This window comes from Callorhinus ursinus, unplaced genomic scaffold (assembly GCF_003265705.2).
Source record: "Callorhinus ursinus isolate GAN/ISIS: 27379988/994484 unplaced genomic scaffold, GSC_fseal_2.0 scaffold5, whole genome shotgun sequence".
NCBI classification, from domain to species: Eukaryota; Metazoa; Chordata; class Mammalia; order Carnivora; family Otariidae; genus Callorhinus; species Callorhinus ursinus.
Window position 1 is genome coordinate 79532830 of NW_027397067.1, and position 16562 is coordinate 79549391.

Below are 16562 nucleotides of genomic sequence, written 5' to 3' on the forward strand. Positions count from 1 at the left end.
AGAAATGCGTCTCCAGATAGTGCATGCCCGATGACCGCGAGTGTTTTTTAATCTGTGGAATGCAACAGCTCACTTTGTGCTCTTGACAACCTTGATTGCTGTGGCTATTGTCATTACTACTACTATCCCCGTTTTACAGATGGCAAAAGGCAAGGCACAGAGAGGTTGCATTTCACAACCAAGATCACACAGCTAGTAAACAGCCAAGGCAGGTATAACAGCCAAACAATCTGGCCACAAGCTCACGTTTGAAATCACTATGCTGACACAAGTGTGTGTGCATCGAAGTGCGTGATATTAAAACAGCACACTTCAACTAATTCTTGGATTAAAGAAAAGAAAAGAGGCTCACTGGTGAATTCTTTATGAATACATGATCGTAACAGATCGATGGGAGACAGCCATGGCGGCACAAAGAGGAACATGTGTAGCCTTTAATGCATTTATTTAAAAAAACAACAGCCCCTAGTAATGCTCGGTGTTCACTTGAACGTGAGGAAAAAGAAACACACCTCAAGAACCTAAAATAGGTATTTCACAAATACAAACACAAAAATCAGGAAAACAGACCACCTAGCTAATAAATAAAACCAAGAGCTGGCTCTTTTAAAAGATCAATACATGTCGGCAACTAATTCCAAATATTTTCAAGCAATGTACAGGCCAAAGAAAGCTTGTGAGCAGGCCAGGGCCGGCGTGAGAGCCAAAGAAGTGCTCAGTAAGCAAGCCTCTGGCAGCCGCCACCTCCTGGGAGCAGGGCCGAGGGGCTGGACCTGACCAGGGACAGCCATTCCTACCCTATGTTCTGTTCAAGTGGTTTAAGTTTTTACTATGCACATTTTCAAATATATACTAAAGTAAGAAAACAGTATAATAGACTCCCAGATACAAATAACTGAGCTTCAGTAATTAGCTCATGACCAATCCTGTTCCATCCAAACCCACACCCCCCTCCCCAACTTCCCCTGCAAATCAGATTTTTTTGAAGCAAATCCCAGATACTGCATTTCATCCCTAAGTGTTTTAGTATCTGTCTCCAAAAGATAAGGACTCATTTCTTATACAGAACCATAAGACGATCACACCAAAAACTTAACATTAATGTGCATGTGTGTGAGTTACGGAAGTACTGCATGCCACCTGCTTAAAAATCCAGTCACGATCAAGTCTCAAAGAAACACAGGAGGCTTCATGTATCCCACCTCCCAGACATGCCGAAGGAGGCAGGAGCACCCCGCGTCTGCACATGGGGACACTGAGGCTGGGACGAGGGAGGGAGTTTGCTGCTACTATCCCCCGCCAGTAAGTGGTGCACAGGGATCTGAGCTCAGGTCTCCTAATAACACACCCTGCGCTGGGTCCACTCTACCACTGTGGCCTTGTCACCCAACATACAACCAGATTTTGAGAATAACAACAGAGTAATTAGCACGTCGGGGCCACACAATCACAACACAGGACCAACCTCTGTTGAGCAAGTGCTCCGCGGCAGGCCCTGGACGAGGTGCTTTCATCTCCATTTTTCTCACTTAATGTTCAGCCCCAGGAGGGTGTGATGGGCTGGGCTGTGTCCCCCCAAATTCCTATGCTGAAGTCCTAGCACCCAGGACCTCAGAATGTGACTGTATTTGGAGATGTCTTTACAGAAGTGATCAAGGTAAACTGAGGTTGTACGTGGGGCCCTACTCCAAAGCAACCAGTGTCCTTGTTAGAGGAGGGGGTGAGGACACAGACACGCACAGAGGGACGACCACGGGAGGACACGGGAGAGAAGGGGTATCCACACACCAAGGAGAGTGGCCTCAGAAGGAACCAACCCTGCAGACCCCTTGACCTTAGACTTCTGTATCCCAGAGGTGGGAGACATCAAGTTGTTGCTACTTCAGCCCTGGGACCGTGGTGCTTTGTCATGGCAGGCCGAGATGTCTCCCGCAGAGGGAGATGGTGCGCCGTTTACTCGACAGATGAGAAAAGAGCACGTCACCTTAGAGCTGTGACCTGGGCAGCATTCGAACCCAGATTACAGTCCTAAGCTCTGTCCTCTCCACTGCGCCTGGCAGCTGATTACAGACAGCAGGGAGGGCCTTGGCCACACCCAAGGGGTGTGGACAGGCTCTCGGTCAGCCAGCAGGATGAGTGAGCCGTTCCACCCACTCGGCCTCATCGTGGGCAGGTGCGCGTGCTGCCCTTGGCCTCCTGTGAGTTGCTGCAGCCAATGCCCTGTGGGCAAAATGACAGAGTCATGGCAGGGGTGTGGCACGAGGGACCGTACTTCTCTCCCTGCCCTCATGTGCCTCTGCCATCACCCAGAGGAAAACGCACACAATGGCTGAGAACAGGGCTGTCCCAGTCTGTCTGCAGGCCAGTGGTGTGAAAGAGTGCCCAGCTGAGCCACAGACCGTGAGCACTAATAAACGGCTGTTGTTTTAAGCCTCCACAGTTGTGGGTGATTTGTTACACGTCACTAGCTAACTGATACAAAAGGTCGAAAGCAGCAGTATATAACAATATAGTTACAAGCACAGACTCTGAAGCCAGACTGCCTGGGTCTAAGTCCTCCGCAGCTGCGTGACCTCGGGCAAATTGCTTAACCTCCCTGATCTTCCACGTCAGCTTAAGATAGGAATACATGAAAACATCTATCTCATAAGGTTGCTGAGTTGTTGAGATACTATCTGTAAGGAACGAGAACCCTCTAGACAACCCATGACTGATCACTATTGTTGTGGCAAGAAAAAGGAGGTTAAACTCACCCTGGGAAGCTCTGCTCAGCATAACCAAAACAAGCAGATGAGAGATCTTCTGCCTCTTTTGTTTGTTTGAACACGGAAGCCACATCAGCCTTTCCCTACTAATTTAGGAAGACGGTGAGCTCCCTGTCACTGGAGGGTTAAGTCATGGCCTCATCTCATCCAAAGAGGGTAGACCAGATGGCCTCTGAGTCCTCGTGTCAGATGCTAATCGTGGAGGCTGATTTTCCTGTATGCAGCCCACAGTCTGGGAGCATGGAGGGAAGGCTGGGGGGGGGGGAGGGGACAGAGAGAACACTGGGCTTCAGGGCCCATGACCTGAGTTCAAGTCCCAACTCTACTGTGTCTCCTTGGGTGAGTCACTGCACCTCTCTGAGCCTCATCAGCATAACAGGGTTAATTCTTGATCCCACCTATGTCACAGGGCTGTTATGTGCATGGAAGATGGTAGAGGATGAGAACCTGCATTGTAAAGTAGACAATCCCAGGGACAAGCAGTATCTCAGGGCCAGCCAGTGATGGCACTCTGGGCACAGCAATGGAAAAGCCTTCCAGAATGACCACACAGAATTTCCCATCCCCGGGCTACACCACGGCCCACCAACTCATTTGCCCCTGCCTGGTTCCACGGTGTTCACAAGGTTGTGGGTTCTAGGACTACAAATGCACCTGTGGACCCCCTCGGGACTCCTGTGTCTGGGACGAGGGTGGATTTTCCCAGCAGTGGACACCAGCCTTCCAACCCTGCACCACCTGGTCCAGGCCACACAAAAACCTTCTGAAACAGTAAGAACATAAGCGCCCCCTGGCCTGGGAATCCCAGCACCACCAAAAATCTTCAAGTAAGAACCCAGAAGAATCTACACACACACACACACACACACACACACACACACACACACACACACGTTCGGGAAAGCACTACCTATATTTGGCAAAAAATGAAAATAAAAAAGGTACGTTAAATTGCTATAAATAAGGCATAAAAAGACGACAGTACATTCCTTTAGTGGATGCAGAGCCATAAAAATAAATCTCCCTTAAGACCGCAGAAACACAAGGCAAAGCTGGACATAAACTTAGGAAAAAAAAGGGCTCAGAACCATGAGGCATCCCCAACAGACACTGTTGGTGCCCACTGACACCTACCTCCACTCCTTCCTCACCATCAGAACCCCAGTTAGGTTTGAGAAACAACACGCCCCATTTTCCAAACTCCCTTGCAGCTAGGATTGGTTATGAGACACAGTCCTGGCCAATAAGTTATGAGTAGAAACCTTGGGTGGGCCATCCAGGAAGGCTCTGTGGCTAAGAGCAAGCCCAAATGGTACATGCCTTTCTCGTTTGTTCTTTGGCTTCTCGCTCCCAGGAGGATGCTGGAGGTGATGCCGGTGGTGATGCAGCCATCTTGGAACCCTGAGGCACCAGCCTGAGGACAAAAGCCAAGCTAAGGTGGCTGAGCAGAATGACAGTGGGAGCGGGAGTCTCTGAGGGCATCACGGAGCTGCCTGCCAGCCCATCTACCTGCCCCAGACTCCTTAACTGAGGAAGACGAAACTGCTGTCTCGTCAGGTCGCCATTAATTGGGTTTTCTGCTACAGGCAGCTGAAAACAATCTCTAACACATTCATTCTGATAAAGTGATAAAAACAGTGGGCACACGTGGGCAATGATGAGGATGTGAACATGAAAAGCTAAAACCGTTTTTTATATGACCACAGACCCACAGGGGAGTTGTGGGGCCTTCCCCCCACCTTTATAAAATGTTTTCTGCCATTGCTTACTACTGTTCAGTGATGTGAGAGCTATTTTGTGAATCAACACACACCAGCATCCACTCTGCCAGGATCTGGGTCCCTCTGGCCTGGACACCGTCCCTAATCGATGAGAGACCCGTTCTGCCAAATGCCAGGGATCCTCAGTACTGGGGTGCACAGTCTGTGAGCTCCCAGAAATGGCACTCTCACTGGGGGACCCCTCCTAACAACCAGACCCTGCAGCAACATCTCCCTAGTCCCCCAAAGCATCCTGGAGCCTGGCCCTTTCCTGGGGCCCACACAAGACATGTGGCTCAAAGCCAACCCCTGTCCACCAGCACAATTTTCACACCGACTCTAAAAGACACAAAGGTCCCAATACCACCTGGCAGGCCACAGAGTCCAGAGCTGTCTCCAGACATACCCAGGGCCATATAGCCTGGCGGGAGCAGGGGCTACGCTTCCCACCACAACGCTGCCTAACAGCTTCTGCTTGAGGGGTGGAAGCCAAGGGTCCACCCAGGATGCTCCCCAACACCACCGAGCTCACCCTGCCCGTCTGAGTGACACTCACTCCAAGCCCACCTGAGTGACACACCCCAATCCCACCTGAGTGACTCCCTCCAAACCCACCTGAGGGACTCACCCCAAACCCACCTGAGGGACTCCCTCCAAACCCACCTGAGGGACTCACCCCAAACCCACCTGAGGGACTCACCCCAAACCCACCTGAGGGATTCCCTCCAAACCCACCTGAGGGACTCCCTCCAAACCCGAGTGGCTCCCCCAAGCCCATCTGAGGGACTCCCTCCAAGCCCACCTGAGGGACTCCCTCCAAACCCGAGTGGCTCCCCCAAGCCCATCTGAGGGACTCCCTCCAAGCCCACCTGAGGGACTCCCCCCAAGACCACCTGAGTGGCTCCCCCAAGCCCACCTGAGGGAGTCCCCCCAAACCAACCTGAGGGCCTCACCCCAAGCCCACCTGAGGGACTCCCTCCAAACCCGAGTGGCTCCCCCAAGCCCACCTGAGGGACTCCCTCCAAACACATCTGAGTGGCTCCCCCAAGCCCACCTGAGGGACTCCCCCAAGACCACCTGAGGGACTCCCCCCAAACGAACATGAGGGCCTCACCCCAAGCTCACCTGAGTAGCTTCCCCAAATCTTACCTGAGTGACTCCCCCCAGTCCCACCTGACTCATCCCAACCCCCCCAGTGACTCCCATCAATCCTACCTGAGTGACTCACCCCTACCCGAGTGACACTCCCCCCAACCCCACATGAACAAGCTCACCTCAGCCCCACCTGAGCTCTCACTGCCCATCTGTATACTGACAGTGCCTGAAAGCTCATTCGAGTCGCCTTCCCTTGAAAAACCCCACAGCAGGACTGCCTCTCCCTATATGCCCTCCTCTGAGCAGAGGGAAAGAGCTCCCTTTCCAGGGCACACACTGTGAATAAGACACACAGTTCACACGATCAGACATGCAAACACACGTACGTGCACACACACACACAAACACACACGCCACTTGGCCCCCACCCGCCATGATCTGCAGAAGGCAGCTTCTTCTCCAATTCCACAGAAGAGGCTCAGTGAGGAGAAGCCACCAGGCTGGGGGCCGTGTGGCAACGTCTGGAGACATTCACGTTTGTCACCACTGGCCGGGGGGGTGTCACTGGGGGCGAGTCAGTGGAGGCAGGGGTGCGGACGGCAGCAGACCGTGCACGGGATGCCCCGACTCCAGCCCCGAAGTCGGCGGTGGGCGGGGCAAATGCTGCCCTAGGCCAAGGTCACCTGCTTGCGGGGGGCGGGCGGGGGTGTTAGAACCCAGCGCACCACAGGCCAGAGCCGGGGCCCTCCACAGAGTCCCGTGCTCTCTGCTGCGCTCACGCCAGCAGCCTCGCCGTGGCTCCAGGGAAACCGTGGTCTCCTGCCCCCAGAGGTGGGGACACTGCCAGAGAAGCACCTGACAGAAGCTCCGAGAGTCGCCGGCTGTCACCTCACCAAGCTCCTCCTGGGCTGGAAGGTGTGGGCGGGGGCAGCAAGAGGGGCAGGTGCCCACACGCAGAGGATTCTGGGGGCCTGGGGCCGCAGCCACCGCCTCGACATGGAGGCCCCCCAGTGGCTGCCAGCCCCCAGGCTCTGCCCCTCATCCTCGGCAGGCCTCACCCACCCCCGAAACTCACAGCACCCCAGAAATGTGCCCACACTGCACGCCTCCAACAAATGATCAGCAGGACCCAAAGACACCACCGCCACCTGCTTCACACCCTTACTGCCACTCCCGGGGACCCGGGACCCTCCATTGGACAGTCAATCAACAAACACCTCCTAGGGCCAAGCAGCTTTCACGTGCACAGAGCCAACATAGCCCAAGCATGCACTGTCACCTTCTGGCCAGTGTCCAGGGGACAGACGCGAGGACAGCCTCAGCGCCTTGGGAGCACGCTGTGCCAGGCTGGGTGGATGGAACAGCATGGGCAAGGTCCCAGGTAGGAACAACCAGACAAGTGCGGTGCAGGGCGTGCGGAGAGAGGTGGAGGGCCTTGGGGAAGAAGGGAGAGGGAGGGCCGCAGGGCGGGAGGCCGGAAGGGCCAGGTGGTGCCGAAGGTGCAGCGAAGATGCATAGGAACCCCTGTGCCCCTCAGCTCAGGCAAAGGCCTGATAACGCTCGCCGAGAGGCCTCACCTTCCCGAGCGTGCTGCACCCCACATACCTGACAGCGCCAGTGTCCCTCAAAGGCCATTTCACAGATGGGCGCGTCTTCCCACCGGGGGCCCAACTCACTCACATGGGTCTGTCGCCAGTGGTAGTGTTGGGGACCCAGAGCACGCATCGAAGCCGGAGGAGCCCTCTGTGCTCAGTCCCAGGAGGCACGCAGCGTCATCCGGGCGGGAAGGCTGCGGCCACAGGCAGGGCACAGAGCTGCCTCCCCCACCCTCTGGATGCCGGGCCCAGCCTCCCCCTGGCCACACCGAAGCTGCCCCCGCCCCCACCACCACCCCCAGGTCACACTGTCCCCTCTTCTAGTGTGAGCCCACCCTTCACCCAGGGCCACCCCCTGGCTCCTCCCAGGCCTGGGCACATGAGCACGATAGGGACGGCCCAGGGCTCACCCACCCCAGTCAGCCAGCACCCCTGCGAGGGGCTACCCGCCCCCAGGCAGGTTTTGTCACTGCTCGAGGCCTGGCTGACCCCGAAAGCCCAGGTGGGAGCAGGCGCGGGGAAGTGGCCCCAGCCTGGAAAGACCAGCCAGGGAACCCCCAGCGCTGCCAGCTACTCCCAGTGTCCTGACCAGCCGGGCCAACACACTCAGGCTCATTCCTGAATCTTCTTCTCCCCCCACCACTGCAAATTCTCCCATCAACCATCCCTTCTCCTCTGGGTGCGCAGCACATAATTCTACTTTTTGCTCAGAGATCGCCGTCAGGGACTGTCCTTGGGTTCACACCAATGCAAGACGGAGAAGCTGCGGCTGAGCAGCACAGGGAAGAAGCCTGCACGAACTCGAAGCTCCAGCCATGTCAACGCGCGGAGGGGCTGCCCGGGAACGCTAGCACGCCCAGCGGGGGCATCAGGAGAGGGGCCGCGACACCTCGACAAGGGCTGAGGAGAGTCTGCTCTCCCCGGCGGTCAGACCGGACTCGGAGAGCGCACGCACCAGGCTTAGGAAGGCATGTCTGGAAGAAACGCAGGGACCTGGGACTATCTTCAAGTTCCTGAAGCCGGTTATGGAACAGGAGGCACACCAAACTTCGCTCACCCCTTCCTTTGGAGAGCTGTAAGCTTACAGGTTGGGTGCCCTTAGCTAAAAAGGGAGACCCTTCTACAGCCAGAGATCCCAGGGTTGGGACAGGCAGGAAAATGGGTCCTCAGACAAAATCCCTTGATGAAATGAACACCAAGCCCCCGGCCCCCAAAGCTGGCATGGAGAAGGACACTCCCCTGGGTGGAGGGGACCCCCATTGGAGCGCTCATGTCCCAGAATTCCGCTGCCCGTGGGACTCTCCTGGCAGTGCAGACTGCTCCTCCTTCATCAGGGGCCCTCGCCTCCAAATTCCTGGGGTTCTGCTGAACCCAGGACATCGGTTCCCCACTGTTTTCCTGGTGCTCTGGCAAGGCTGGTGCAAAGAGTGCAGCCGCTGCACGCTCTAACTCAGAGGGGCAGGCCCCCTGGGCCGGCGGCCTGTCTGTCCTGGCTCCCTGGACTACCTCAGCACACCCTCCTTGCTCCAGCTGCACCCCCACACCCATGTGCTGAGGTCCCTCCCCTCTTTGGGGCCTGGCCTCCCAACTTCCAATATCTGAATGCAGATCTTCTCACCCCTCTCTAAGTGACCACCATAGACACTGGTCACCCCTTTAAAAGAATAACCCCCTGACACACACACACACACACACACACACACACACACACACACACACACCTCTTCTCCAATGGTGGTCCCACCACATCAGAACCTCATGCAATAACCTCAACATTCATCTAAACACATACCACTACCTTACATGCGAGGTAATGAGCTCCCTGTCACTAGAGGCATTCAAAAAGAAGCTGACTGGTGAGGGAGGTTCTGGGGCTCTAGTAATACTATTTCTTGATGTGAGTGCTGGTGACAAGGCACGGTTTGTTTATAAGAATTACTGAGCAATACAATATCACTTGGCATCAGGGACATACAAATCAAAACTACAGTGAGATACCACCTCACACCAGTCAGAGTGGCTAAAATAAACAAGTCAGGAAACGACAGGTATTGGCAAGGATGCGCCAACTGTTGGTGGGAATGCAGGCTGGTGCAGGCACTCTGGAAAACAGTATGGAGGTTCCTCAAAAAGTTGAAAATAGTGCTACCCTAGGACCCAGCAACTGCCCTACTGGGTATTTACCGCAAAGGATACAAACATAGTGATTTGAAGGGGCACCTGCACCCCAATGTTTATAGCAGCAATGTCCACAATAGCCAAACTGTGGAAAAAGCCCAGATGTCCATCGACAGATGAATGGATAAAGAAGATGACCATAGACATACACACATACACGCGCGCGCACACACACACACACATACACGCGCGTGCGCGCACACACACACACACACACACACACACACAGGAATATTACTCAGCCATCAAAAAGAACGAAATCTTGTCATTTGCAATGACGTGGATGCAACTAGAGGATATTATGCTAAGCAAAATAAGTCAATCAGAGAAAGATAAATACCATATGATTTCACTCATATGTGGAAATTAAGAAACAAAAGAGATGAATATAGGGGAAGGGAGGGAGAAATAAAATAAAAATAGGGAGGCAAACCGTAAGAGACACTGAACTCTAGGGAGTAAACTGAGGGTGGCTGGAGGGGGGAGGGATCGAGGGAGGGGTAACTGGGTGATGGGCATGAAGGAGGGCACTTGACGGAACGAGCACGAGGTGTTATATGCAACTGATTAATTGCTAAATTCTACCCCTGAAACTAAAAACAAACAAACAAAAAAACATTAAAAAAAGAATTATTGAGCAACATACTTTTGGTAAGTATACTTTTCTGTGTGAACATTGTAATTCAATTTTTTTATTTTTTTTTAAAGATTTTATTTATTTATTCATGAGAGACAGAGGGAGAGAGAGAGAGAGAGAGAGAGAAGCAGAGGGAGAAGCAGGCTCCCAGGAGCAGGGAGCCCGATGCGGGGCTCGATCCCAGGACCCTGGGATCATGACCTGAGCCGAAGGCAGATGCTTAACCATCGGAGCCACCCAGGCGCCCATGTAATTCAATATTTTTTAGAGATTTTTATTTACTTATTGGGGGGGCAGTACATGAGCAGGGGGGAGGGAGAGAGGGCAAGGGAGAGAGAGAGAATCTCAAGCAGACTCCCCACTGAGCACAGAGCTGGATACAGGGCTCAATCTCAAGACCCTGAGGTCACGACCTGAGCCGAAATCAAGAGTGAGATGCTTAACCAACTGAGCCAGCCAGGCGCCCCTCAATAAACATTTTTTAAAATCCAAAGTGACTGGCATCGGCTGAGCATTTCTGGGGAAGGAGCTGTGACTGGAAGACTGTGCAGATCCCAGCAGCGAAACAGTAGCACGGACCCAGCTGTTAGCAGGGGCACTGAGCACACTCACTGCCGCCCCCCGCCCCCCGCCAGGGGAAGGAGATGGGCAAACCCCCCCTGATGGGGCAGTGAACGAGCAGGGAATGGAGGACTGAGGGAAGGCTCAGAGGAGTAAGTAAGGGAAGGAGCGAGAGGGTGAGTGAAGGTCCAGAAGGATGGCTCCCTGCACACAAGGATGCCCAGGGCATGAACAAACAGGTGCCCGGAGGACCCAGGGAGTGGGTGCATGGGGATGGGTGGACGGGCGGGCGGGCGGACGGATGTGTGAACACAGGGGCCTGTGGAGGAGAGCTGGGCACCAGGGCCTGCTTCCCCTCTTGCTCCTGCTCTGACCTCCCTGGACCAACTGGGGAGATGACCCAGGAAAGAGCAGGTACTGACAATGAGAGCTGGAACCCTGAGTCTCGTCTGACCTCTGTCCTGCCTCAGAGCACTCAGCTAGGTGTGCATACACCTCAGGACAGCCGTCTCTTTCATGTCACCCAGAGTCAGAAGGAACCTCACTTCTCTGCCTCCGCCACGACGTCTATAAATAGGCAGTGTTTACTGGAGGGCCAGTGCCACCTCGAGCAAGGCCAGGTCCAGGCAGGGCCTGGCGGTGGCGGGGGGAGGGTGGGGAGGAGCCATCCGCGGGCCTCGCAGGCCTCCTGCCCGTTGCCAGCAGCCGTGTGTGGGTGAGCAGGCCCCTCACCTGGGTCTTGCACAGCAGGGCTCCTGAGCAGTGGAGAGAAAGGGAGAGGCAGAAAGGTGCAGATGGAATGTTCTACAGGCCCATCCTTGGCTCCCGGGACAAAGGCACAGCGGGAGCCCACAGGGCATCACAGAGCTCACGACCCCCTGCCTCCCTGTGCTGCTGTATCTGCACCTCAGTGTTCTCATCCAGCAAGTGGGGCAATACTCCCACCAGTCTCGTGGCTGAGGTGAGCGCATGCGTGTGCAAGCTCCTCGCTCCCGGTGGCACGAGCCTGCTCTGCCCCTCAGGGCCTGCTTCCAGACGCCCACCCGGTGCCGGGCCTGCAGGTGTGGGGGGCATGGGGGTACAGACACAGTCCGCCTGGGGTACCGGCCGTGCCGGCCCAGACGGAGGCACAGGAGCGGGGACACAGCTCAGGGAGGCAGTGGGGGGCAGAGGGGAGGGCCAAGCCTCCCTGGAGGGTGAGCACCTGCCAGGAGGATGCAAACAGCACCCCCCGCCCCAAGGAATACTCCCGCTGGGCATCCTCCCGCTGGGCATCCTGCACCAGAGGTGCGGACGGGTGCGGACGGGTTGGCTGAGTTCCGCTGTCCCTACTTATGCTGGAGCGGGACCAACTGTCTGGGTTTCCAGCTCCCCTCCGGCCTCAAGGCCAGGCCTTATCTTGTCATCTATAGCCGGTCCCCAGAGCCTCAGGGGTGACGCAGACCGGGCAGGGGCAGGCACACAGCAAGAGTGTAAACTCTGTATTGGAAAGGACACCCAGGAGTGCCAGAAAAAAACCGAAACCTGCTCTCCACGGCGGGGAAACCCCGTTCAGGCTCCACGTGCAGACGAGAACCTGGAGATGCCCCTCTACACTCACTTCCTGCAGGAGGGACCTTGAGCAAGGAACCTGCTGGAGCCCCAGCACTTTTTCCCAGAGACTGTCCCCCCCCACCCCCCCAAGCCGCAGACCCTGCCTCCTAAGCCAGTCACCCCGGTGTCCAGGGCCACCGACTGGCTTTGGATGCTCCCCAGGGGCCCGGAGAAGCACTGCTCCTCCCCAACTGAGGCTGAAACCAAAAACCCACATCTCCTTCCCCCTCCGTCCCTCCCCTACGCAGACCAGTGTTACTGGTCCTCCCGGCCCCTGCAGATGAGATCTGAATTCTAAGCAGGGTTTCTTCATCCTTCGCGGTCCTAACGGGGGTGACAACTGAGACCACAGACGTTAAGAGTCAAAACAGAAGCGTCATGGAGATTTCCTTCTGCATTCAGAGGAGGGCTGGTCGTGGGGCTGTTTGGGTCCAGAGCACCTCCGGTAGGAAGGTTACAGGTTTGCCCGGGGGCACAGGGGTCCCGTAGGCCTTTGCGCTGAGCTGATAAATCCCAGGCAGGCCCTGGGCCTGAGGGACAGAGGCTTCCAGCCATCCTGCTAAGCAGACAAGCACCACGGGGTATGGCGGGGGGCTCCCATCTTCAACACCGGCCACTTAGACGTCACCACCACCACATCCCCGCAAGTGGCTTCAGGTGCCTCAGGCGGGAAGGAAGGGAGCCCGGGAAGCCACAGCCGGCCGCACCAAAGGTGCCCCTTCTGGGCCCGCTGGGCCTGTGTTCCCCTCCTTCGGCCCGCAGTGCCTGTGCCCGGGCTCCCCGGAGAGCCGGGCAGGGGGCCGGTGTGCTCTCCCTTCCCAGCCTGGCACGGAGGTGCGGCCACGGATCCGGCGCAAAGTGCTAATTACATTGTTTTTAAAATCCATTTCAGAGAGTGAGCTAGTAACTGGATCGGAGAAGCGGCATTCACTTACAGACCACGAGCGCCACTGGTTCCTGCCCGCCTCGTTGACTGGAGCTCAAAGTTGCAGCATGCTCGAGAAATCGCTCAAGGTTAGATTAAAAATAAGAACACCCACGAAGATTCACCTGACTCATTAATATCACTGTCCGATAGGAGACAGTTCCTTGGAGGGACTGGCTTGGGGCTGGTTTTTGTTCTAGGCCTAGGAGGACCTTAATTTGCATTTATATTAAAAAAGAAGAAAACAAACAGAATTAACTAGAAAGGTGCTTTGTTTCCTGTAAATTTGAGCTCTTCTGCTAAACAGCTTCCTAGGGCAGACAGCGGATTCGGGCCTCTGTCAAAGAGCGTGGATTCACACCTACTAAGCGCAGGGCGCAGTGCCAGGTGTCGGCAAGCACCTAGGAGCCCGCCAGCCCTCAGCTTCAACCTGGCAGGTGAGCACTGCGCCTGGCTCCTGCCACAGGTGCGGAAACCGCGCCGGGAGAAGAGAAATGACCTGCCTGCAGTTTTCCAGTATGACCCGACTCGGGTCGCGAGCCAGCTCCCTGCGCTCCAAGCTCAGGTCAGGGCAGCTGAGTCAAGGCAGTGTGTTCTTCCTTGTCCTGACATACGTATTCCAACCTTTCTTTCCAGAAACTCAGGTGGAAACTCAAGGACGGAAGGGAGAAAAATCCACAGTCATCAGACGCCCCTCTGGTCCTGGACGGACAGGAGTCCCACCTGCGCGCCTCGTCAGACTAACACCCTCCATTTGGCCACATGTTCCTTGACTTTTCTCTTTGGAGCCTTGAGCGTTTGAAGCATACGCCGGGGACTACCAGTAAGGATCAATAAACACACCCTGATGGGAACTTTATCAGTCTCACTATTTACTTTTTCAGGTAAATGGGAGCATCTTGGGGTTTGGTTTTCCCTCCAATCCTCTCCTCACTGTTGTGGCTCGGCTCGTGAGACCAGCCACAGGTTTCAGGTGCTCGTGTCACTCCTGGGGCCAGTGTTCTGGCAGATGTCACCGGCTCTGGAGCTAGATCACTAAAGGCATGTTGAGGGAATGAGGGGTCTCTCCCCCAGGGCAGTCAGTCGTGGAGGCAAATTTTCCGCTCTCAGGTTCTCAGCAAACAGGTCCCTGTATCCCCGGGATCGCCACCATGTGCCTCTGTACGTTACGGCCACAGCTCAGGCTGCGAGTGGCAAAGTCAAGGATGACGGTAATGACCGCCTGGCCCTTTCAGGCGCTGGAAGCACAGGGTGGGGAAGGAAGGACTTCTCTGTGTTTTGGCCGCTGGGCCAAGCGCATGGGGCAAGCGGGAGCAGAGCTAGTTATGTAGACAACAGAAGAGCAATTTCCTTCCAAAAACATAAAAACCTGCACCAATGAATTAAACATTTCAAACAAGATGACTCTCTACAAAGTCTTCTCAACCAAGAAGCAAAGACAGGCCGCCCTGTGCTGGCGCTTCCTGTTGCATATGGCACTGAGCAATCCTGCTTTTTCAGCATGCAGAGCTTTCCAGACAAAGAAAAATAGCAAGGGGAAAATTAGAGAAGGAGGTCCAGAGGACTCGGGGCGGAGGGCGGAGAGAAGGGCGAGCAGGAACGAGGTCTCTTCTTACAGCGAGGCGGCACAGGGGACTGGACGGGCACAGAAAAGAGGCCCCCGGAGCCAACACGGTGGCCCTGACAGGTGCAAGGAGATGTCTGTGCAGAGGCAGGGTGCCGCGTGGGGGAAAGTTGCAAACCACAGAGACACCACCCTACCTACTGCCATGTCCACCGGGAGGAAGTGACCTGCTCCGGTTCCCAAGGTCTCAAAGTGTCACACCTGCGGGCGCTCCAAACTCTCTGACCTCAGCGGGGGCATTGCCCTAGGCACCTACTAGAGACTTCGCTCTGTGGCCAGCGCCTTGGGGAGAGGACCCCACAGGACTCCTCAGGGAGCACCAACTGGACTCTTTCCCCAGACCAGGGCTGAACCTCCCCAGTTTCTGGGCAACAAGCGCACTTGCCTTACCCACTGTCACAGCCTGGGGGTGGACAGGTCCTACCCTGCCCCCGCCCTCCCCTGCCCTCTCAGAGCCTGTCACCTGGCTGCCACCCCCACCCCAATCACCAGAGAACAAACTCCCCCCGCCCCCATCCCCCAGGTCCTGGCACGACAAGGCACCAGAATCCTAAGAGGAGCCAAGGAGGGAGGAAAGCTAAAATCTGGGCTCAGAGAAGGCTGGAGGCTTGCGAGGGTCCCCGGCCGCCTAAGTCCCTCTCTGCGCCGCGGAGCCAGGCCAGCCCTCTCCAAGTCCCGGAGAGGTAGTAAGTGTAAGGCTTGGAACCCCGCGCAGCCCAGCCCGCGCTGGGGCGGTGGGTGGGTGGGTGTCTGCTACGGGATTATTCTTAGCGCTCCACTCTCTTCGCAAAAGTGGCGCCTCCGCCCTCCCGGCTCCGGCACGCTCGCTCGGGGCTCGCACGCCCGGCCCAGACACCGGCGCGGAGCGGAGCTCCGGGTGGGGTCCGCGAGGGGTGAGGCTCTCGGAGGCGCAGGAGAGGCGGGGGCTCCGGAGAGAGGAGGGGGCGCGGCGGGAGGGGCCCCCCGGCGACAGGCTGCGTTTAACCCTCGGCGCCCCACACCCAGCCCTGCGCCGCGCGCTCAGCCGCCTCCCCGGACTCCTCCCGGGGCGCCGGGAGCCCGGCGGCGGCGCGCCCAGCCCTTACCTATGGTGGTGATGACCGTGATGGCAAAGTAGAAGGAGCCGGCGAATTTCCACTGGACGCCGGCGCGGTGCGGCTCCGACTGCAGGATCACCAGCTCCAGCTGCCGGTAGTCCTCGGCGCTGATGTTGTACTTCCCCTTGATCCGGATCTCCTCGGCTTTGAGTTTCTCCTCCTCGCGCATCTCGTGGTCCGACTCGAGGGCGTCGAAGACGGCGGCGCCCACCAGCAGGTAGGTGAAGGTGCAGACGATGAGGGACAGAGTCCGCACGTTCTGCCTCTTCATGGCCGCCAGCAAGGAGCCGGCGCGGGGGGCATGTCCCGCAGGCTCGCAGCCGCGCGCGTCCCACTGCAGCGCCCGGCGGCCGCCGCCGCCTCCTCCGCCGCCGCCGCCGCCTCCAAGTTGTAAGCGGCGGCGGCAGCAGCAGCAGCAGCAGCAGCAGCAGCAGCAGCGGGGAGGCGGGGGGCGGGGAGGCTGGGGGGGCCCCCCTCCGCTGGGGCCGCCACCGCGAGGCGGCTGGCGGGGCAGGGGCGGCGCGGGCCCGGGCTCGGGCGAGAAGGCGGACAGGCACAGGAGGCTGCTCGAGCGCCGGGGCCAGGCGTCCGGGAGCCCCGACACCCTGCGCCAGACCCGGCCGAAGCAGCCCGCCCCACTGCGCAGGGCCATGCACGGCGGCCCCGCTGGGCACCGCGCGGGCCGCGCTGCCCTCCGCACCCCGCCCCCCGCTCCCGCCGGAAAAGCAGGGG

At 57.1% G+C, this 16562-nt stretch overlaps 1 protein-coding gene across 1 annotated transcript in view; it reads right to left on the minus strand.

Annotated features, from left to right (window-relative positions):
- Positions 1 to 16101, minus strand: part of KCNK9 (potassium two pore domain channel subfamily K member 9) — a 77277-nt gene extending 61176 nt beyond the window's left edge. The window contains exon 1 of the mRNA XM_025870566.2: positions 15819 to 16101. Within this exon, the coding sequence (XP_025726351.1) occupies positions 15819 to 16101 (283 nt within the window). The remainder of the gene's footprint in view (positions 1 to 15818) is intronic.
- Positions 16102 to 16562: the final 461 nt, after the last annotated feature.